General features: G+C 48.3%; 2 protein-coding genes and 1 long non-coding RNA gene across 3 annotated transcripts in view; 1 reads left to right on the plus strand and 2 right to left on the minus strand.

Annotated features, from left to right (window-relative positions):
- The window catches only part of LOC306818058, a 92903-nt gene extending 80992 nt beyond the window's left edge, over positions 1–11911 (minus strand). Inside the window, exon 1 of the long non-coding RNA XR_013778124.1 lies at positions 11491–11911. This is a non-coding gene — a long non-coding RNA (uncharacterized lncRNA). The remainder of the gene's footprint in view (positions 1–11490) is intronic.
- Positions 1–23711, plus strand: part of cog5 (component of oligomeric golgi complex 5) — a 39543-nt gene that overhangs the window by 8465 nt on the left and 7367 nt on the right. Inside the window, exons 7-12 of the mRNA XM_079335366.1 lie at positions 14441–14571; positions 16557–16716; positions 18344–18456; positions 18556–18633; positions 20467–20548; positions 22693–22903. Coding sequence (XP_079191492.1) covers positions 14441–14571; positions 16557–16716; positions 18344–18456; positions 18556–18633; positions 20467–20548; positions 22693–22903 — 775 coding nt within the window. The remainder of the gene's footprint in view (positions 1–14440; positions 14572–16556; positions 16717–18343; positions 18457–18555; positions 18634–20466; positions 20549–22692; positions 22904–23711) is intronic.
- On the minus strand, positions 1121–7432 carry LOC306817666 (G-protein coupled receptor 22-like). The gene is made up of 4 exons (XM_079334741.1): positions 6515–7432; positions 3854–3995; positions 3621–3767; positions 1121–2808 (listed from the first exon to the last, which is right to left on the minus strand). The coding sequence occupies exons 2-4, from the start codon at positions 3971–3973 to the stop codon at positions 1756–1758; spliced, it is 1320 nt and encodes a 439-aa protein (XP_079190867.1). The 5' UTR covers positions 3974–3995; positions 6515–7432; the 3' UTR covers positions 1121–1755.

Here is a 23711-nt window from a genome sequence, read left to right on the forward strand (position 1 = left end):
CATTAGAAAACACTCAGTATGACCTTAAAGTGCCCGCATATTAAGTCTGCTGTTAGAATACGACCGGGGTTAAATCAGCGCTGTCAGCGGCTCCTCACTTCATCGACGGAGACAGAAGGAAGCCGTTACATCGTCACGCTCCTGGGAACACTGCAGCATTGTTTTTTTGTGCGCTGCGAGGCCTTCATCATCATCCACTCTGTGCTCCTTGTTATCGTGGAGCCGACCTCAGACTTGTCACCAAAATGTCACCAGTCGATCCGAGAGTAGCTGCGGGCGAGCTCGGGCTCCATGATAGGTCAACTGTGCATGAAATGTCTTCCATTGTTCATTGGTCTTTGGAAATGTGATATTTGTGCATTTTCAAATTGTGATTGTGTAATCTGATTTCAAAGAGGTCAGGTCAACCAACTCGTGTTGTGTGAACGCTACTTTTAGCCTTTATGTTAAAGGCAAGGGTCGGCCATTTTTGAAAACTACCATGATTTTGAAAGTAGCTTTCCCTCAGTGCTCCATCTGCACACGCCCCCCCCCCCCCCCCCCCCCTCTGTGCTCCCTCTAAAGCCACGCCCCCTCCCCTCTGTGCTCTCTCTAAAGCCACGCCCCCTCCCCCCTCTGTGCTCCCTCTAAAGCCACACCCCCTCTGTGCTCCCCCTAAAGCCACGCCCCCTCCCCCCTCTGTGCTCCCTCTAAAGCCACACCCCCTCTGTGCTCCCTCTAAAGCCACGCCCCCTCCCCATCTGTGCTCCCTCTAAAGCCACGCCCCCTCTGTGCTCCCTCTAAAGCCACGCCCCCTCACTCAGCGGTAAGTAGACTCAGTATAAACTCATCGTCACCGTTGACGAGCTTTGAGTGTGAGCTAGAGCACGCAAGCGGTAGAGAACGAGCAGGGAGACAGGGAGGCGTGTGATTGGTTCATCAGAGAGCAGGGAGACAGGGAGGCCTGTGATTGGTTCATCAGATTGGCACCTCGTGGCAGACATTGGTTGAAGTTTTTACAGACGTACAAACTGATACAGATGACAAGTTTCTTTGTTTGAGTTATTAATTTCTGTCAGGACCTAAAGACAATTTCAACTGACATCTTGAAAAGAGGATCTGGAGGAAATGACCGACCCTCATCCTGGAGTAAAGACGTTTGTACACACGGGGTGATTTGGGTTAGAACAGAGCGAGAGGATGACTCGGAGCAAACATTTGGACCGCCCTCTCGTCTGTGTTCAGATCCAAACAGAGAAGCAGGAGAGCAGCCTGACACGTCATGTGTCTTTATTACAAACGCTGACAAACAATATCAAGGCGTCCTTTACAGACACATCATCTTATGCTAACCAGAGAACAACATGGCTGCCGCTGACATAATTATCTATGACTGAAGTGTCCTTGGTAGCACTCTACAATACATCATATTAATTAGTAATAAATAAACGTGTTGGAGACAATTCTTGCACTAAGGACAAACTCAAACGTAAATGCAAAACATATTCAGCTGCTGGTATTTTCCCTTTTTTTTAAATCTGATATCATCACGAAGCGTCTGAACTTTTCATTCTTTTCATCGCAGGAAGCAGATCCTCGATTTAAAACGTCTTTTTAGTCAGCTGCCCAGGACTTATGTAGTCAAGTCTTTGAAAGGGTTTAGCTTGTTTAAACCCAACGTCACGGTCCGAATACTTCCGTCAGTCAGCCGTGTTTAGAGACTGTAATCCACGCTCGCTGTACACACTTGATATATTTACACGAGAGTCGACGCCGTTACTCTGCGTCCTGCGAGCACAGACACTTCTGTCTGGCCTCCGTGTCCTCGAAGGTGACCTTCTTGTTCCTCTTGGGATCGATCCAGGAGTTATGGATGACCACGTTGTTCGGCGTGGGGTCGGCCTCGACCACGGAGACCACCCTCTTCTTCATTTTACTTTTCAAGACCTTCTGGAACTTCTGCCGAGTGAAGGCGTAGAGCAGCGGGTGGAAGATGGTGGTTCCGTATGCCATGACCAGGAAGCCCAGGCGGAGGCGGACGGTCAAGTCGCTGGGCCCCGTGCTGAGGATGATGGCGTTGAGGACAGTAATTGGAGTCCAGCAAAGTAGGAAGGTGGAGATGATGAGCAGAGACATCCTGAAGACTCGTTTCTGTCTCTCTCGTCTCTCCCGGTGACGCTTCACTGCGCGTCGAAGCGCGATAATCACCGAAACCGATGCCCGCATTCCCAGAGGTGCGCTCGCCGCTGCCCGCGCTCCTGTGCTGCTCTGAGAAGCGTCCGTGGACTCCGCCTGAGTGGCGGTGCTCAGCGAGATCGTGTTTTTGCTCTTTTGCTTCTTTTTCGGCAGGTTGTGCTGAAAACGCGTTCCGATGCGGATGTTCAGCGCCTGAAGGATCTTGTAATAAGTCACCAGCATCACCACAGCTGTGAAGAAGAAAATGGGGATCTGTGCCAGCAGGTGATAGTACAACCCCAGCTCGGTGTAGTACTCGTTCGTATGAGCGACTGTGACCAGCGTAGTCTGGTTCACCAGGTCCGAACCGGGCCCCACGAAGAAACCCACTTCCATGAAGGGAACCAGGAAGCTGAAAAAGGACAGAGCCCAAATGGATCCCAGGAGAGCCACGGCTCGTCCCATCGTGAGCACGCGATTGGCCGGTCGCACCGAGATGTCGTAGCGGTCCACGGTGATGGCGAGGACGGTAGCGGCGGTGGCTACGCTTGCAAAGGAGACGCAGGCCTCGTGGAAACAGCAGATCATAGCCGTCTCTGCCTCCAAAGGAAGCAGCACCACCACGGCCGTCATCGGGATGCAGCAGACGCACACCTGGAGGCAAAGAGAGGGAAACATTTTAAACCTGGACCGGGTGAAACTTAAACCCCGACTCTGTAGCGCTACGAGGTCGATATACAAAATAAATCCAAAAACAGAATCAAGAAATTCAGAGCTGTTTTAAGTTTTGCAAAATTCTCTTTTGCAATGATGCTTTCATTTTTGTTTATCGGGGAACAGGAAGTGACGGCAACAGCTACAAATATCAAAACAAGGTTTATGGACACGGTGGACGTCGGAGCAGAAGGTCGCAGCAGAGTCTGGTTTATAGACGAGAGCATGAGGAGCGAGTGATTCAGCTGATGAGATTTAATTTGACTGATGATTCAAATCATCAAGGTTAAGGGCGGCTCGTGTTCCTGTCGACTTTATGAACTCTGACAGAACAGAAGCTTCGGCTCCTTCTTGTCGTCTTCTGTGAAGAGACAGTCGATGTCCAAACTACATCCGTCAAATATTTGACCCTCTGCTCTTTCAGCTTCCCCTCGCAAACAGTTTGACATCTGGTGCTTTTATTTTGAAGGTGGGCGTTGACACAAGTCTTGGCTCTATATTTCAGTTGGATATTATTAACGCTCCGTTATCTCTGCTCTGTAAACCAAGATTACAAGCTCTGAAATGCATCATGTTAATGTCTCCTAGAAACGGGTGTTGGGGTTAGAATGGCGCCCTGCATGGCGGTGCTTCACCCGCGCTCTGTGATGTCACTTCAATAGGAAAAAAAAGAATCGAGCTGGTTTTGTCGGTGGCGCTCGCTCGCTGGCCTCGCACACCTTTAAGGACACGCTGTGGTTTTGAGGTCTTACCAGCACATCGACCACATGCAGGTTCATGGTGATGATGTTGGACACGGAGCTGATGAGGTTCTGCTTCATGCAGTAGAGAACGAGCACGGTGAGGTTGGAGCTCAGGCCCAAAACTATCTCCAAAAGCAGGAAGGCCGTGAGAGAAACCTGCCAACACAAACGACAGACGACATTACCATCGTGATGCGTCACCGATTTTAACCCCCCGTGTACACATGGGGCCCAAGTGTTACCTGGAAGCTGATTGGGTAGACAGCCTCAGAGGTCATGTCAAGGTCGTAGGGATCTGCAGTGTCGAGCACCGTCATGTTGCTCATGGTGGCTGCAGAGATCTGCACTAGGGATGTGTGCATTCTCCTGATGAGAGGAAGAGGCCTGCAGAGAAGACGACAAAGAACGTTTCATTTGAAAACGTGTTTTTAGTTCCAAAGAGTTCGTTTTTTTTTCCTGAGATTTGTGAGACTGTCAGCTGAGGAGGGATCTTACAGCCGGCTCAGTCGTTGCTTTGAGTAAAGAGACCATTAGGGTTTGTGAGAGATGTGCTTTCACCTCTCATGATTTAGTTTTAGCTCTAGAGACGTGTGCTGTTCTGATAGGGGAGTCGTGGTATTCTGGTTCAGCTGGTTTGAGTTGGTCCAGTCGTCGGTGAGTTCTTGTTCTTGTCACCCACAGGCTCAGATTATTATTATCCATGTTGTGTAACAGAGATAAGAGGTCGGGACAAAATGCCGCTATGGCAATATATATCAACGTGTTGACTCGTTTGATACAACACACTGCTGGTTCAGAATATCAGCATTTGAATGGGGAAGAATCTAAACAGATATTTCTCCTATTTTGAGTCTCTGTGTCACGACTTAAAGGGATAATTCACCCGTTTACATGAAGCTGTGTATCATTAGAAACATGGTCGTAGTGTTGAATGGTCGTGAGTCCAGCCCTCATTTTGCCCTGAGACGAGAGAAATTTTCTTTGCTTGGAAGTTTTCTTCATGTGATGCAAAAAGCGTCATATTACATCACATGAAGAAAACTTTCAAACCAAAGAAAAACACATTTTTCTCGTCTCAGGGCAAAATGAGGGCTGGACTCACGACCATTCAACACTACGACCATGTTTCTAATGATACACAGCTTCATGTTTCTAATGATACACAGCTTCATGTTTCTAATGATACACAGCTTCATGTTTCTAATGATACACAGCTTCATGTTTCTAATGATACACAGCTTCATGTTTCTAATGATACACAGCTACATGTTTCTAATGATACACAGCTTCATGTTTCTACTGATACACAGCTTCATGTTTCTAATGATACACAGCTACATGTTTCTACTGATACACAGCTTCATGTTTCTACTGATACACAGCTTCATGTTTCTAATGATACACAGCTACATGTTTCTAATGATACACAGCTTCATGTTTCTAATGATACACAGCTTCATGTTTCTAATGATACACAGCTACATGTTTCTAATGATACACAGCTACATGTTTCTAATGATACACAGCTACATGTTTCTAATGATACACAGCTTCATGTAAATGGGTGAAGTGTCCCTTTAATGACTCCTCATGGTGGCGTTTGTGATGTGAACAAAGGTCAAGAGCCAAGGCGCCAAACTGTGATCCCTAAAATCGACTCTATAGTATTTTACCAAAAATGGTATATATTCTTATACCCTTTTTTTAACCTTTATTTAACCAGGTTGGTCCCACTGACATTGAGAACCTTTTTTTTTTTTTACAAGAGAGACCACAGCAGGCCACACCTCCACACTCACACACTGATGGTAGAGGCTGCTTATTAGTATTAGTAGTATTAACTCATCCATTCACACACTGATGGTAGAGGCTGCTTCAGTATTAACTCATCCATTCATACCCGCCCTTCCAGTTGAGAGTCGACTCTGACCAACTTAACAGCAGCCACCAAAACTTAAAGTAAATCCATAAAGAGAAAGATGAAAGAGCAACACGTCATCAGTTTATCCCTCACTAATCAGTTCTCAGAGAACTGCTTGGAAAATGTCCTTCACACAAATCAGTTCCATATTTTCCCTGAATTTGCAACAACAAAATACGTTTTTGCTTCTCGGAGATAATTTAGTAAGTCCTCTCGTGATGAATAATGATCACATCAATGAGAAGGTTTGTTTAAAGAGACTCTCAGAACCCTGAAGTTCATTTACGACAACATAACATGTTTTTAGAGAAACACTGAGAAGTTGTTGTTCCAGGATGACGTTAAAGGATGTTTATTTTGAACTCAGGTGGTCGAATCTCTTGATAAATAAACTCTTTTGTTTTCTTTACATGCTGGTTATTTTCTTTTATTGTCCTTGAACTCTTAGACCACAGGATTCCTTCTACATAACGAGACTTGTGACCGAAGTAGTCGGTCCTTGACTAAAGCTGATCGGTCATTGTGTACTTGCTGCACTTTGGTGTGTAGTGTGGGATTAATGGGATTATACATGGGAGGAGAGTTGTGATGAAACGGACTGTTTGCACGTGTAAGTCCACCAACAAAGAGAACACTACTATGTTCTTCTCACGGCATCAGCTTCACAGATGCTCACCAAACTACAACATCTACACTTCCTGCTTTAGTTTTTCTTCTTGCAGCAGAAACAGCTGCAGAGCTGGTTGCACGTCATGTTGTAATAGCTGGTTTGTTTGCAGCATACTGAAACATTTAGCAACAATTACAGGGACAAGAGTTCACAAAAACCAGGATTCAGGATTACACGTTGGGAAAATCCAACGTGCGTTTACAGTAACCCCATGCAAAGGATGCAATAATGTGTTGTTTACAGGTCTTGCTTGTCCTTTTGGGTTTTTGAGTTAGAAACTGAGTGCAGGTGGGATTTGAGGCTTGGACTTACCACTCCCTCCCAGTCGTGTCCTCTCCAGCTCAGCAGCAACCAAAGTAGCTACAAGGAACTTGTTGGAGAATCCAGAACTGCCCCCCCCATGTTCAGACAGGACAAACTCAAATCAGGAGTCAAGATAATCCAATATATGTCGCCGCATTCTTTCCGTGAACGTATTGAATTCCAACCGCTGGAAGAAGAGGAGAAAAAAAATCCGTCTGTGAGCTGAAGCTTTGGGGAAGATGGCTCAAGTCATTCGAATGGTGAAGTGTGTTTGTGCAACACACACCCGCCCCTGGTTGGGGGACATGTGGTTTGTAACATCAGTGCGGTGCACTCAGATCAATGCTTTCATTCATGCACAGCTCTGTCTCTTCATTGTCCTCCGTTGTGTTTGGACCGTCGCCTCCAGTCTCATCCCCGCCTGGAAATGATGCCAGTGTCAGAAGGAGTCTTCTCTCCACACTGCTCTCCTCTCTTCAGGTGTTGTACGTCTTTCACATCCGTCTCTTCCTCTCTCTTTGATGTTGTCCAAAGCTCCTTCCTGTCGTGCAGCAGCAGGTTTGCGAGTTTACATTCCAGAAAACGGGAGTGAAGTAAGGATGACAGAATAAAGGCTGTTTGGTACGTCACGCTGAATCTGCTGGTCAAATCCTTCACTTCTTCTCTGCAGTGCAGAGAGCACCACCAAAGATCAGAGGTCACAAAGACTCCTTTGAGACCGCTCAAAGCAATACATCCATCGACACTTTGACAACGCTCGATTTATCCTTCAGAAACTGGGAATTGATTGAAGCAGAGAATGGCGTTTTCCCCCTCCTGCATCATCATCATCATCATGATCAGTTTTCTCGTTGTCCTTCTTCAGACCACGTCCTCCTGGATCCTGCAGAGGGGAAGGAACGTAGTGTTTAGTGAAAGAGTGCAAACAGGAAGAAGTCGGATCGTTTCCCGTCCGAGTGCGTCACATGTCAGCCGTGTAATTTCAACTCATTTATCACCGCCTGACACAGAGCTCGCTCGTTCTCTCCCTAATTGGACGCCTGTCCCTGTGAGTGTTTGTGTTGTTGTTGGCGTGTGTGTTTAATCAGTTTTTGCTGCCTCGCTTTGTGTCTTTGATGGTTCTCATCATGTGCTGCTCAGCAAATAAGCCCTGAAGACTTCGAGCTGGTTGTCTGCAGACTGTCTCAGTGCTGGACTGTCACAACAACTGACCACACACCGTCTCACTTTTTTACATTTGGAACGTGAGAGCTGTCAGAAAGCTGCAAGCGTGCGTTGAAGGTCTGGTCTGTATGAACAGACGACGCACGCTTTTGATAAAGAATCTCAATTCAATTAAAACATTTGGCGTCTGAAGCATTTTAAGTTTCAAGTGGTATCAAACTATTGTTTGAGTTGGTTGCACAGAAGATCCCAGTGTGTGTGTGTGCAGAAAGAGTTCCACAGCTTTGGTTGCAACGCAGTCCTGGAGCGTAACGCCATCTGACCACGATGTAGCGACTTATTAATCTCTAAATACTTGACGGACAAAAACGCGGCTGTAGACGCCTCGAAGTCGATTAAGTTGTTTGTTGCACAACAAACAAGACGAGCAGGAAATCTTATTCAAACATAATCCGCTGTTTGGACATCTACAGGAAAATATCGTTCGTCACTCCAAGCCGCGAATAAAAGAGACGGCAGATTGATTAGTCTTAACTTCTATATGCCAATATTTAGCAGGCTATTTCTATTTATATCACTGACGCGGCTGTAGATCAGTCCGTCTTCTCAGTCACACGTCCAACGTGTCCTTGGTTAAGACGCTTTAACCTTGAATTCCCTCCGCTGCATCATCTGCGGCGGTTGAATGTTTGTGAATGGATGATTTACCGTTCCCTAAACGTTCCAGGTCTTCAGATTCACTGAAAGGTTTGCAGAACTGGCTAAACACTGAAGCTACAGTGTCCACCACATGCAGAGCAGGCTAAACACTGAAGCTACAGTGTCCACCACATGCAGAGCTGGCTAAACACTGAAGCTACAGTGTCCACCACATGCAGAGCTGGCTAAACACTGAAGCTACAGTGTCCACACATGCAGAGCTGGCTAAACACTGAAGCTACAGTGTCCACCACATGCGGAGCTGGCTAAACACTGAAGCTACAGTGTCCACCACATGCAGAGCTGGCTAAACACTGAAGCTACAGTGTCCACCACATGCAGAGCTGGCTAAACACTGAAGCTACAGTGTCCACCACATGCTGACCTGTGTGAGAGGAGGGGGCGGAGCCAGACAGCTCTCTGTGATGATTAGAGTTTAGACTGCAGTACACATTTTAAACACTAGGGGGCAGAGTGACAGACTGCTCCTTTAAATAATTCATGACTTTAATAAAGCCTGCGTTGCCTGCAGGTGGATCAGGACACTGGGTTCTGGGACATGTTGACAGACGTCGTTGCGCGCCTTGTACCAGCCAATCACATCCAATCTCATTTACACCTGCCACTGTCAACACACCTACCAACCTCTGGCCAAACGCCCGGGCGCTCCAGAGCCGCCTCGGGCTGCCGTTACATAAAATAATCTCTCAACAGGATGCTGAGATCAGAGGGGACGGCGTCACATCAACAACGGTTCACCACAGTTATTCATGTGGAAGCAAGAAAACTGTTTTCCCTTTTATCAGGCAGAAATCACCAGAATTTATTCATCGCAGCTTCTGACATTTCCGGTTTTGTATCTGTCGAAGTGAAAATGCTGGACAACGTTAGCTTCGTTAGGTTTGTCTGACCTTTTGAAGCCTTGAAACCAGATGAGTTAAACTCTGATGATAAAGAATCACCACGTCTTTGGTTGTTTGAGTTAATGAGTTTGAGCTGTCTTCACAAAGGGATCCACCTTCCTCTGCAAACAGCTTCTCCCAGTGTAACTGTGTCTTCATCAACTAATTGCTTTCCATTGTAGTTTTTTTCCCCTTGTAGTGAAGTGAGCGAGCTGCCTGGCGTTTGACCCCGCAGTAAGGACAGATTCAAAGGAGTGGAGTCAGATTAGTTTATGAGCTGTTCTCTCTTTGGGAGGTAGTGACCTCAGCTGTGTTCTTCGCTGTTTGACAGCCGCTCATTTTCTCTGATTATTCTCCTCTCAGAATAATCACCGCTTGAACATCGTGACTCACGGACTCCACGGCGTGTCAGCGTGCCTCGTGTGTGTTTTTATCTCGAGATAAACGTGCCTTCTGCAACACGTTTCCAGCGCCTTGCTATCGGTGTCGGTGTGTGTGATGGTGTGAGTTTACCTTTTGAGATCCCGCGCTCGGTCTGAGTGCTTCCAGTCCCTTCAGGAGTTTCTCATATCGATGCCGGAGGTTTTGCGTAGAGCCCACAGGTGATGAGCGTGCGTGGCTCAGGTTTTAGTCCATCACACGAGGATCAGATGCTCAGTCGCTGAGCCCCTTCAGGATGGAAATTTGACTGCGAGGAAACGTGCAGCCTCGAAGCCTGGAGGAAGAAAGAGATGCAGCTCTGCCTCCCCCTCTCTTTTCTTTCTGCTTCTCCGTATCTGCCTCCAGTAGCCCTTCCTACTCATCCATCGCTCCCCTCCTCCTCCTCCTCCTCCCTCCCTCTCTGAACTCACTTCTCCTTTTCTTTTTTTCTGTTTTACACCTCTGCGCTTGACTAATTAGACTCTCAGAGCAGCTTTAACACTCTCCTGATTTTTCCCTCTCTTTATTTCCCGCCCGTGTTTATCTCCTCGCCACACATGATCGGCCACTTTAACTCTTTGTTTTCCCGTGAGCCATCTCCACGTGAGTTTGTTTGCCCTCATCGACGAGCTCAGGTAGGAAACGGTGGCCATGACGATACTAATGGCAGCATCCTTCCTCCCAGGACTTTGGCCACTCCTCCTCGTGTTTGCATAGCACCTGTTGGAAGCTTAATTGTCACAGTCTGGCTTCTGCTGGAGCGCTCCCCGTCTTGCCCTCGTTTCCTCGTGAGCATTAGCTGCTAGGTGGTAAGAGTTTGGACTAATTAGGGCTACTTTGACATTGGCATGGCAACAACAGCCCCACCAGCCAACAAGCAGACAGACTGATTTCACAGACTTCATATCAGGGCCCATCTGTTGCCTTCCGGGATTACACTCGTCCTCCGTAAAAACCAGAGCTCCTGATATGTCACATCTTCGTCGATCTGGTCATTTTATCTCCGCTCCTCATCTCCTGCCTGTCGTCTGTTTACTCAGGAAGTGTGTGCAGAGATGAGGGTTTCCAGTACGACGGCTTCACCGACATGTGTAGCTCAGCGGGAGGCTTGTTTTCCTCCCAGATACGAGTCTTTAGTGAGAGGAAAGGAGAGACGGGCGGGGGGATTTATAGACAAATAGAAAAGCTTCGTTGCAGACTTTAACCTCTGCAAAATGAGCATGATATGCAAGAGAGGCAGAGACAGAGATGGAAGCAGCTTGGGAAGCAGGAGGAAGGAGATTTTTCTCAGCAGAGATGACAATGATGTGTGAGTTTCACACCTAAGAGAAATCACTGTAAGCACAGAAAACACCCATCCATGTTTAATGAAGGCATTAATATTTCAGCCTGATAGCTGGGCTGTCTGCTGTCATCCCCAGCTTGTGTTTGGGTTTTTTCAATGTGAGGTACATGTGAGTGAAATACGTTCATGGCTTAGCGCCTGCGTGCTCTGCAGTCATAAGAGATGATTTGAGCACTTTGGTGGTAAATGGAGGAGCCATGATGGAGGTCAGGAAGCACCGATCGCTTCGAGCTCGATGTGTGAGCCCGTGAAACAAGTTTTAGAAAACAGGAAATGTAACCGCAGGTGTCGGTCCACAGAGCTCGTGACTGATGCTCACGTTTAGAGATTCATCTTCATCTCAGAAAGATTTTCAAAAACACCAAGAATCCACCGAGACGATGTTTGACAGATGTTTTACTCACACCTGATCGCCCGCCCACGAGTGTTTTCTCTCGCCTCCATCTTCCTCTAACATGTCTGTCTCCAAACCCCCCAATGATGAGAAAAGTCCATCCTCTCCGTCTTCTGCCTGCTCAAACAGGCCGTTTGGAGATTTTCCCTTTATGACATCACAAAGGGCAGTAGCCCCTCCCCCAGGTGGGTGACACTCCCACAGCTAGGTGTTTGTTCTGCCCTCTGAGTCTGCCTTCTCACCGTAAAAAATAGGACATGGAGCCAGAAAGCAGCGAGTACACCCGAGCCCTTCCAGAGAGGGGGCGTGGTCAGACACAGCTCATTTACATATTTAAAGCTACAGACACAGAAACAGCCTGTTCTGAGCAGGGCTGAAATAGAGGGGTTTATAGACATGATCAAATACAGGATCAGAGTGGATTTACAACAACACACTTCACACACATGAGGAAGAGGAGCGAGGACACTGATTTCACATCATGGAGATCATGTGACCTTTAAAGTAGGAATCATCTGTGCAGGGAGCGAGTGTGAACTGGAATTATTTAATTCTTTTCTCTCTAATTTGAGTTTGAACCGTGCTTTCATCAGACAACAGAAACTAAAATTACATTTGTTCGTGCCTGGGAGCAGACGCCCTCCCGGCGTCACATCATGGTTTACACTAGTTGTGACACTCTGCAGCCTCCGGCTTCTTTAAACATGTTATTTTTACGAAGGCTTTCTTCTTGTTGAGAGCGAAAAGAGAAGCACATTGTTCTTGCAGAGCGGCACTGTCTGCTTCAGATTTCTGCAAAGATCAACAAAACACTTCAGATGATTTAACATCCAGCTAAAAAAGTCTGACCCCGAACGTTATATTGAGCTGATTCCTATTTTTGTAATTACTGATTTTCAAACCGTGTTTCAGAAGTTCCCTCTGTGTTTGATCTGAACTGTGTGGAGAAGTAAGACTCTGATTGCTGAGCTGCTGCGTTGATGATCCCCTCGGGGCTCACCTGCACCTCAGGCTTCTTAATGTGATGCTGATGATTTCCTGCGTGTTTAACGCGCTCTGATGAGCTGGAGGCAGGTCGCTCCCTGCTGCGCTCCTTCCCAGCCCTCTGTCTCCACGGTGATGCTAAAAGAAGGGCTCAGACTGCCGCCGCTGTAAGCGCCGCAGCCGTGTGATTGATTCGGACGACGTGCGGCGTGTTTGTTAACGCACGGGAGAATCTGATTATTTACAAGATCAATCAGCTGGTCCTGTGGAGAATGAGCTGAATGAAGCACATCTGGACGTCTCCGGGGAACGAACACATAGTGTGTGTGTGTGTGTGTGTGTGTGTGTGTGTGTGTGTGTCTCATAAACACACATATCTGAACAAGCAGAGGGTCGGGGGGGCTCAGCTGTTCGGTCCCGGTGTCTGGCGGGCTTTGTTCCTGGGGTGGCGGCTCCGAGTGGATTGCTTTGGAATTGAATGTGGCTTCTGTCCAATTCCCCCGATGCTCGGCGCCTAAGCCCGCCGCCACCTGCCCGCTTAATACTCTCCATCTCTGCCTCGCTGTTTCATCTTTGGAGAGGAGCAAACAATCCGCAGCTCACTTTAGAAATTGTTTGATTTGGTTTTCACCTCGTCTGAATACGGCAGATTTCTTTTTTTTGTCCTCCTGATTTATCAACATGTTTGAGAGAAAGACGCTCAGCACACTCAGGAAGAGGAGGGGATATGAAGGAATCATCAGACGACATTAAAGAACAGGATAAGAGTTGACCTCGCGCCCAGAGGTCACCGCAAGGTCACAACCTGCAAACAACAACATGACACTTCCTCCATTTTCTCCTTCGCGTTCCTTCAGCACCGCCGGCGTGAGCGCAGCCGTGATCAGCCGTACACGGGCTCGCAGGAGAACGACGGTCACGCGGTAACAAAGAGAATAACGCTGTCTGTTTGGCGAGGTGACGTCATGAAAGGGGCGTGCAGCTGTGAGGCCCGAGTCCTGTTTGGACCGCTGTTGATTTGAACTTCGTTTTCTTCCAAACTTAATTCTGAGTTAGTTGGGACGGATGATTGATGACAAGGTCGAGACAAAAATGACTCTTTTTTTGAAACGCTTCCTCGTGACACGAAACGGCGAAGAAATCCGAGTCGGCTGAAGATTTAGCTTTGAGTGTTGATACTGAGATCTTTAGGTTTCTTTTAGCTCGCCGCACATTTTCAGACTGTTGTGCAATACTGCCAGAAGGAGGTTACACAATCAGGTCGCGTTTAGTCACACACACACACACACACACACACACACACACACACACACACACACGCTCTGTGTCTGCCGTCTGTCAGATCTCATCTGAGTCTCCGGGTTTCCGCCTGCTCATCTCTCCACCTGGCCCTGCTCGTCTCCTTCGTCTGCGGCTCCACGAGCGTTCCCACACGAGTTCAGAGTCACATTCGTCTCTGCGTTCGCCTCCTCGTGCGTCCTCATTGAGTTGAGTCCTCATCGTGCAGCTTCGCCGTTTGCTCCGGGCCGCGGGGAGGACTCTGTCCGGGTTTTTCTCACGGCAGGTGGACGGATGGTTAAATGTTTAACACGCAGTCAGAACGTGCGATGTGCTGACTCATCCGTCAAGCTGACTCGTCCCGCTGTCGGCTTGACTGTCAATGGGATGCAAATGAAATGAAAGAGAAACATGATGATTTAATGAGGAGGGAGACGTGTGAATGAAGTTTCAGGCCGAGCCACTGGTACAGAGACCATTTAAAGGATCATGAAGAATCTGTCAGCAGGGGAAGGCGTGTTTTTATTTTTATGTGTTGACCAATCACGGATCAGTTTGCAGAGAGACACAAAGACGTCAAGATCAAAAGTTCCAACTTGAGGAATAAATGATCTCATCTTTGTCCCGTTTTTAAAGGTGCATTTAAAAGGCGTCTTTCTTTGACCTTTGACCTCTGGTTTCCTCCTGTAATGAAAGAGCGTGAGACAGCAGCTGGATGTTTTTACATTGTGACTGTTTTCTGTCTCCAGACTACCTGTCCCAAGGTGTGGACCTGAGCGGCATCGAGGTGATCGAGAACGACCTGCTGCTGATCAGCAGAGCTCGGCTGGAGGTGGAGAACCAGGCCAAGAGGCTGCTGGAGCAGGGCATGGAGATCCAGGTAACCATGACAACACGCAGACTCTTTGAGCCACGTTTCAAACGTCCACAGCCTCCCGTGGCGAGGGTCACAAAGAGAAGCCCACCGACCCGCCGAGGCCGTTCAGTGAAACAGAAGAAGGAGCAGCAAAGGGTTGAATCCACGTTAGAGAGAAAACACTCAGCGAGCTCGGCTGACCTTCATCTGCTCTCTCCAGAGAGTCCCATTAAAGAGTGTGTGTGTGTGTGTGTGTGTGTGTGTGTGTGTGTGTGTGTGTGTGTGTGTGTGTGTGTGTGTGTGTGTGTGTGTGTGTGTGTGTGTGTGTGTGTGTGTGTGTGTGTGTGTGTGTGTGTGTGTGTGTGTGTGTGTGTGTGTGTGTGTGTGTGTGTGTGTGTGTGTGTGTGTGTGTGTGTGTGTGTGTGTGTGTGTGTGTGTGTGTGTGCCTTCCTGCAGGTGTGAGGCAGTAAACATGAAACAGGATGTGTTGGACCGTGCACGTTTGTGTTTTGTCGTATTTGCGAGGTGAAGGCGGCGAGGGTTAAACTTGGTCGCTTCGTCCTCGCCGACGTCTTGACACAAACCTTTTTTTTCTAAAATTAGACACCCGCACGCTCACGCTCCTCTCGCCCGCCCCCTCCGTGCACGCCACCTTCAGCTGAAGTATTTTTAACCCGACTTCTGCTGGAGCAGCGTTTGCTAACAACTTGATGTCGTGGCTTGTGTGCGGAGCTTGAACACACACACACACACACACACACACACACACACACACACACACACACACTGGGATGGAGCCTCTTATGTCAGAGTGATTTCTTGTGAAGCTTGTGTAAGCGGTTGGTGGCGCTGCCCGGGCTGTGTGGGAGCGAGCTTCACCTCGGCGCTCTGACGGCGCCAGCAGAGACCCTGCAGTCATCTGTTGAGTGGGAGAGAACTGATCCATCAAACATCCATCACGTTTTTAGATCCTCATTTATAAAATGAGAAAGAAAAACTTTATTCATTTTTAAAGACACAGAGTCGTAAATCTGTTCATATAAAGTGTAAGACACCTCAGCTTTAGTTTAGCTCTATTAATCAGTTATTGGGAAACTCCCAGACCTGATGATCTCCTCTCCTCTTGTCTCCTCTCGTCTCCTCTCATCTTGTCTCCTCTCCTCTTGTCTCCTCTCCTCTCCTCTCCTCTCGTCTCCTCTCATCTTGTTTCCTCTCCTCTTGTCTCCTCTCGTCTCCTCTCCTCTCGTCTCCTCTCATCTTGTTTCCTCTCCTCTCGTCTCCTCTCGTCTCCTCTCCCCTCGTCTCCTCTCATCTTGTTTCCTCTCCTCTTGTCTCCTCTCGTCTCCTCTCCCCTCGTCTCCTCTCATCTTGTTTCCTCTCCTCTCGTCTCCTCTCATCTTGTTTCCTCTCCTCTTGTCTCCTCTCCTCTCCTCTCCTCTCCTCTCGTCTCCTCTCCTCTCCTCTCGTCTCCTCTTGTTTCCTCTCCTCTCCTCTCCTCTCCTCTTGTCTCCTCTCCTCTCGTCTCCTCTCCTCTCGTCTCCTCTCCTCTCGTCTCCTCTCCTCTCCTCTCCTCTCCTCTCCTCTCGTCTCCTCTCCTCTCCTCTCGTCTCCTCTTGTTTCCTCTCCTCTCCTCTCCTCTCCTCTCCTCTCCTCTCGTCTCCTCTCCTCTCCTCTCGTCTCCTCTTGTTTCCTCTCCTCTCCTCTCCTCTCATCTTGTTTCCTCTCCTCTTGTCTCCTCTCGTCTCCTCTCCCCTCGTCTCCTCTCATCTTGTTTCCTCTCCTCTCGTCTCCTCTCATCTTGTTTCCTCTCCTCTCCTCTCCTCTCGTCTCCTCTCCCCTCGTCTCCTCTCATCTTGTTTCCTCTCCTCTCGTCTGGTGTATCTTTGGTTTGTACTCACTTACTGTTTACATGTCAAAATGTCGACTCACTTGAGTCGATCCTGTTTATGGTGAATTAAAGTCACCTCATCCTTCGTGTCTTTCCTCTCTTCTTCTCTGTTATGGCTCAGAACCCGACCCAGGTGGGCACGGCCCTGCAGGTCTTCTATAACCTGGGCAGTCTGAGGGAGACCATCAGCTCGGTGGTGGGGGGCTACAGGACCAGCATCCAGGACAACATCAGCAGCGCTCTGGACATCAAGGGTCTGACGCAGCCGGCTAACAGCAGAGGTGAGGGAGCTCCGACGACTTTCATTTCATCGACCTCGTTTGGAAAAGACGAGAGACAAAAGCCTTTTATGATTCGACCCAGTTCATCTAAAATAGATTATTAAACCACGGCCGCAGAGGATAGGCAGGCGGCGCTGCAGGGAGTCTTTCATCAAGCACTAAAATCATTGTTCTGATTAATGCGTGCAGAGTTTACTGCATCACTAACGTCTTACATCTCTGAACAAAAACAAGTTCTTTAAACATGAAGGATGCTCAGAGGAGGAGCCTGAATATCTCAGCTGGTTTCTACTCAAATCAGAAAAGAATCCAGAACAACAAGTTTGAGTTTTAGAATCTCTCTATCGAGGATTATTAAAGGAAGAACGTGCAGCTTTTTCAGCCAGTAGATGGCGCCCTTCAGCTCCAGCATGAAACCAAGACAAACTGCTGTTTGGCCACGCCTCCTCCTCGAGCGCGTTACATCTACGTCAGAAATGCGTGGCGGCTATGTTTGCTCAGTGTGGTGTCGTCAGCCTCGAGGTTATGCATGCCGTGTTTATCATGCAGCACTTAATTTTAGATTTCTTAAAACAGGATTATGCAGATGATGATTTTCCTGCGGCTAAATAGCGGCCGCCCCCGGTGCTTCGACCGTGTTTTAAACAGGACGCCATGCAGGAAAGGAGGTCGCAGGTTGGCCGCCCGCTTCGAGGACTACAGCCTCTGTACATATGGCCGCTCGTCCACCTGCTGCATGCGTTTCAAACAGGAACACAACACTGAGTTTATGCTTCCAAACACAAGGAGCTCAGAAAAGACTCTTTGAAAACGCCAGACGACGGCGAGGAGCGTTTGTGCTAAACGAGAGTTTCTTCAGTTTTCAGTCCGAGGAAGGAGCTGAAGTCCTGACTGATCTTTCTGTGAGTCTGCAGAGAGAAGAAGTAGTGATGTTAAAGCTACAGCTAGAGGGCGCTAATGCATACGCCCCCAGAACCAATCCAGCACCAGTTCTTGGTGTGTCGACAGACGAACAGAACCGACTGTCCGCCTTGCTGCGTTGATCCTGATGAGCAAATCCTCTACAGCCCTCTTGTTTGAACGCAGACGTTAGTTTGCTAAGCCGGGAGCTAAAGTTGGAACGAGATCCTGCAGTCCTCGATGCTAAAGGAAACCGTGCGCACGCTGAACTGGTACTAGCACCAGAACTCGCCCCGGTGCAGGACGAGGACTGGACTCACTGCTCGCTGTTCGTCTCTCAGGGCGACGCTTCGATCTGCTAGATCTTCCTCCTCTTCCCGTATTTAAGATCCTATTTTACACCACATGTAGAAAATATCCGGTCGTTGGGATTCTGTGAAGACTGAAGCCTTCACGTTACACTGCAAAAAGAATAAAGGCCTCTAAAGAGTCAGTTAGTGCAAACTCTCAAATTAATACAATGTCGTTCACCCCGTTTGTATATTTTATTTTTATTTTCAAATCCAAAGCGTTGAACGTCTCATTCCTGCATGAAACCTCCCAGGCAGGTTCAGCTTTGTTAAAACATGATGAACGTCAGTCAACAAAGGAGAAGCAACGTTCTGGAGCTTATTGGTGTTTGCTTATTGAATTTGATCACACGCTGCTCTCTGATTGGTCCCTGCAGGAGCGCCGGGCAGAGCGGTGCTGCCCACACCAGGAAACACGGCAGCTTTCCGCGCAGCTCTGTGGACCAACCTGGAGAAGCTGATGGACCAGATTTGTGCTGCGTGCAGACAGGTGAACACGGCGTGGAGCGCTAACTCCCTGCACACACGCCGTTTATTAAAACCAGCTCTGAAGTCCAAGTCGATTTGACTCATGAATTGATTTTTGCAGGTGCAACATCTGCAGAAGGTTTTGACAAAGAAGAGAGACCCCGTCACTCACGTGTGCTTCATCGATGAGATCATCAAGGTGGGTGGACCCCTCTGCTCTCTCTGTGGAAGTGGTAATTATAGCTGCAGTCACACACGGCTCTCTGTACGAGCCGTCAAGGACAGATTAAACATCAGACTGAGTGTGTGACAGCTTCATTATAAGATAAGCTCATTCAACGCAGGAATTATACCACCTGACCCCCCGGGGGGGTTCTGTTAGATCTTGACACAAAACCAAATGAAAAAGGATGCAGACGCTGATTAAAGTCAGATTAAAGGATCAGTCTGTAACTCTGACCCCTAGTGTTTAAAATGAGTACTGCAGTCTGCAAAGCGCCAATCAGATCCAGAGCATCCAGGAGCAGAATCTAAAGTTAGAAGGAGGACATACTGGCTGCTGCATTGTTGTCAGAGAAGCTTCAACACAGCAGGTTTCCTTCATGATCACACAGGAAGAGAGCAGCTCTCTGATTGGTCCGTTAAATGTTTACCTTGTTGTGTTCGGTGGAGAAGAAGGTAAAAAAGCAGGAAGCGCGTCTCGCTCTGCGGGGTCTGAAGTCGTAGTAAGTCGTCGTGTCAGTCTTTAACACGTTCTCAAGACCACCGTCGGCGCCTCACTCTCGTACCTCCACAGAGCGCCAGATGCACAAATAAGAGCTGGAGGCTGTTACTATGGAAACCAAGCTCTCACCAATTACCCCGAGACGGAGGTGTGAGTGGGAGATCTAATGACATGTCTAAATGCACGGAGCTGCTGGCACGGTGCAGCTGCAGTCTCACTGTTCAGTGTCATGGACAGGACAACAACATGAGACTAGCATGATGCTCTGCTGGTCGGGGAGCTGCTGCAGTACAAACATAATTACCTGAGACGTGACACAGGAGCTGTAACTCGTAATGAGCGAGATGAGCTTTGGTTAGGCGGAGAAGCGGAGTGTCAAAGGACCATCGCTCACATCCAGAATCGGCTGTTAGACGCCGCCCGCTTCTCTGTTTTCTGCATCGTAACCACAGACAGGATAAAACACTGTCGCTGTGACATCCACCACTGCTTATTTGAAGCACTGATTTCTGCTCACAGCCGCCGCCATGTTGGTTTTTTTAGAAGCGGAAGAGTTTGGAGGAGAGGGCGGAGCTGGAGAGAGGAGCGAGCGGGAAAGTTACCAAAGCTAATTAATCACGCCTCGGCTAATTCTTTAGCTCTGAGGCTAACGCAAAAAAATATAAACGTTTGCTTTTCATCTTTTCAATACAGTCACAAATCACACAGCTGAGACAACACATCTCTTTAAAGTTTACAAGACCTGAAAGATCAGGATGAACAGCTAAACCCACAGACCTGAATGTAGAGCGTAGACTGCGAGTGCAACGGAGTCCCGACTGAACAAAAGCTGCTCGTCAAAATCTCAGATATCAAAACTATCAAAAAAAGGTCCAAACAGACGGGATGCACAAAGAACTCAGAGGAAGCTTTTTTTAAATGTACAACTTTTCCCTCTTTAATAAAACTGAAAAAAAGTGAAGTTAAATTAAGAATAAATAAATACATTTCAAAGCATGAGTTTGCAGAGGGAGGAGCGGGCTGCAGAGACTCGGGTCCGAGCTGTGGTCAGCGTTGGGCTCGGGTCTGATCTGATCTGGTCCACAGAGGTGAACGTGAGGAGGTCAGACAGCTGAGCAGCAGGCCGCACTAACGACAGATTAGAGGACAGTAAACAGACACACCCGTCCTGTCACATGACGTAATGAATGCATCATCGTTAATCAGCCTCCTCTGGTTCATCACTCGTCCGTGTTCGTGCAGATTTATGATTTATGATGATCACGTCGAGCTTTAATGAGAACGTTTCTTGTGTTTGCCTGTGGACAGGACGGTCAGCCTGACATCCTCTTCACCTTCTGGAACGATGTGACCAGCACGCTGAGTGAGGAGTTTCACAGAGCCACTGAAGGTAACACTGAACGCTTCAGCTTCAAATATCAGTCTGCAGCCTTTTTACTCATTCTTCAGGTGTTTAAGTGAGTGACGCACGCACTGCACTCTCAGAGACGTCTCCGCCTTGTCTCGCTCTCGTCCGGCCTCGGTCTTTACTCGGTCTTTGTTAGTGTGGTCTAACTCCACCTGCACGGTGGATCCCCTTCATGTCAATACAACAATTTAACAACATTCATTAAAGGAGATAAAGAGACGCTGTTTTGACATGAGAAGACCAAACACAGCGACTGATTGAAACAGTCAGAGGAGGAGCGAGCTGGACTGTTCGTAGCAGCGTCTAAATGTTGGCTTGATTGTTTGTTTCACCTCTCTGATGAACAATCATCCCGCTCTTGTTTCCCACCTCGAGAGGCTCCTTTCCCATCGATCCCAAAGCAAGAGGGGACGAATGAAAAGCGAAGAAGAAAGGAAGTGAACGCAGGCGTAACGCGAGAGGATGTGATCAGAGAAAGACAATAACTCACTCTCCTCTCTCGCTCGCTCGCTCGCACACTCGCAGATCATTCGGAGGCGTTTGCAGCTGAGAGTCGTCTGATTACAGAGAATAACAAAGTGAGAAGAGGAGAGGCGGATTTGGCTGCTCGGCTTCACAATCACACTTTGTGTGTGTGTGTGTGTGTGTGTGTGTGTGTGTGTGTGTGTGTGTGTGTGTGTGTGTGTGTGTGTGTGTGTGTGTGTGTGTGTGTGTGTGTGTGTGTGTGTGTGTGTGTGTGTGTGTGTGTGTGTGTGTGTGTGTGTGTGTGTGTGTGTGTGTGTGTGTGTGTGTGTGTGTGTGTGTGTGTGTGTGTGTGTGTGTGTGTGTGTGTGTGTGTGTGTGTGTGTGTGTGTGTGTGTGTGTGTGTGTGTGTGTGTGTGTGTGTGTGTGTGTGTGTGTGTGTGTGTGTGTGTGTGTGTGTGTGTGTGTGTGTGTGTGTGTGTGTGTGTGTGTGTGTGTGTGTGTGTGTGTGTGTGTGTGTGTGTGTGTGTGTGTGTGTGTGTGTGTGTGTGTGTGTGTGTGTGTGTGTGTGTGTGTGTGTGTGTGTGTGTGTGTGTGTGTGTGTGTGTGTGTGTGTGTGTGTGTGTGTGTGTGTGTGTGTGTGTGTGTGTGTGTGTGTGTGTGTGTTATTCTGGAAGACACAGCGAGGTGTTTGTTATCGTGTGACTGATATTCTGTTGAAGTTTATTCGTATTTCTTGCAGATCGTTCCTGACACAGAACGGATGAATCCTTCAACTTTATCAGGATATTTCCAGATCACTCCTCCTCTTCCTCCTTCTCCTCCTCTTCATCCTCCTCCTCCTCCTCCTCTTCCTCCTTCTCCTCCTCTTCATCCTCCTCCTCCTCTTCCTCTTCCTCCTCCTCCTCCTCTTCCTCTTCCCCCTCCTCTTCCTCCTCCTCCTCCTCTTCCTCCTCCTCCTCCTCCTCCTCTTCCTCTTCCCCCTCCTCCTCCTCCTCCTCCTCCTCTTCTTAATCCTCTTCCTCTCCCTCCTCCTCCTCTCCCTTTTCCTCCTCCTCTTCCTCCTCCTCCTCTCCTCCTCCTCCTCCTCTTCCTCCTCCTCCTCTTCCTCTCCCTCCTCCTCCTCTCCCTCTCCCTCTTCCTCTTCCTCTTCCTCCTCCTCCTCTTCCTCCTCCTCCTCTTCCTCCTCCTCCTCTTCCTCCTCCTCCTCTCCCTCCTCTTCCTCCTCCTCTTCCTCCTCCTCCTCCTCCTCCTCGGACATGTTCAATGTCTGCACTTAAATCTCTGCTTACTTATTTTAAACTCAGCGTTTGTTGAGTTGTCGGTTTAATGCCGAGTCGTGGTTTCCTGTGCCGACATGTCAGAGTGAAGTTTTAGGACACGCCCACCAGGAAGCTCAAGTTTCCCTGCGGCTGCGATCTGTTCATCGAGTTCCATCGTTCATCTTCACGTTCCTCTCGCTTCCAAACTGGCAGAAAGGTTTTGGGTGAACACGGTTCAGACTACGAACTGAATACTAACCATGCGTTCATGTCGTGTCCGAGAACTTCCACAAATACCAGAAGACTTTTTTCTAAACTTTCCCAGGTCGGCTGTTGTTTTTCCTCCTGAGATTCCTGTTTGACTTTCCTCTTAATTCCCCGTCCCCGTCCTCGTGTCTCCAGCCTCGTCCTTCCTGAAGCAGGCGTTTGAAGGAGAGTACCCCAAGCTGCTGCGACTCTACAACGAGCTGTGGCGACGCCTGCAGCAGTACAGCACCAGCCTGCAGGGGGCGCTGAGCGGCGGCGGCGGCGGAGGGATGGACGCGTCCCTGGACATGAGCAGCACGGACACGGACAGCCAGGACCTGTTCACACACGGGAAACAGGACTACAAGTGAGCGAGCACTGGGGGTCCTGTCAGGGTGTGATCACACGCTGGTTTGCTGTGAAACGTTTATTTCAGAGCATATTCCTTCTTTGTTTGTTTTCACACTTCAGTTATTTTTATAGAAGTTCTTTTGATCTCTCCAGTCAGAGCAGCTGGTGTTTAGAGCGAACAGTTAACATGTTATGAAAAACTCCTCTTCTTCAGAACATTTATCTGAGAGTCGACTGACCCCCAACATGTCACATAAATCCATCCGGTCCTTTTTGTTTGTGTCTGACGACACTGAGAGAAACGCTCCGTTTCTAATGTGCTCCCCTTGTGATGTCACAGTGGGATTCTGGTTAAATTAAATCTCCACCTCCAGCCTAAGAGCTAAACTTTTAAACAGGTCGGCCATTTTTATTCTCCTCAGCAAAGGAGTGATGACCCCTGGGTAAACTCAGGGGGCGGGGCTTATTGCATTTAAAGAGACACACACACTAAAACGGAGCGTTCAGAGAGAGCTGGTTTCTTCAGGGTCACAAACCTCCTCTGCTGCTTGATTCATGTTATATTTGGATCATTAAATTTGTGCTGAGGCTCCGTCAGGATCGAACATGTGAGGGCGCTCTAACAAAAAGGTCGACATCTGTCGGGATCCGTTCTTTGATGCTGTCACAACCTGAGCCTGTCGGGGACAAAAACAAGAACCTTTAGTGGACATCAGGGATAATGACATGAGACGGCCTGTCTCCAGAATGTCCGATATATCATATATTACATAACTTTCACTTATTTACACAGACTGACGCAGCGTCCAGATTTACAAAACACC

Source organism: Symphodus melops (assembly GCF_947650265.1).
Source record: "Symphodus melops genome assembly, chromosome: 22".
Taxonomy (NCBI): Eukaryota; Metazoa; Chordata; class Actinopteri; order Labriformes; family Labridae; genus Symphodus; species Symphodus melops.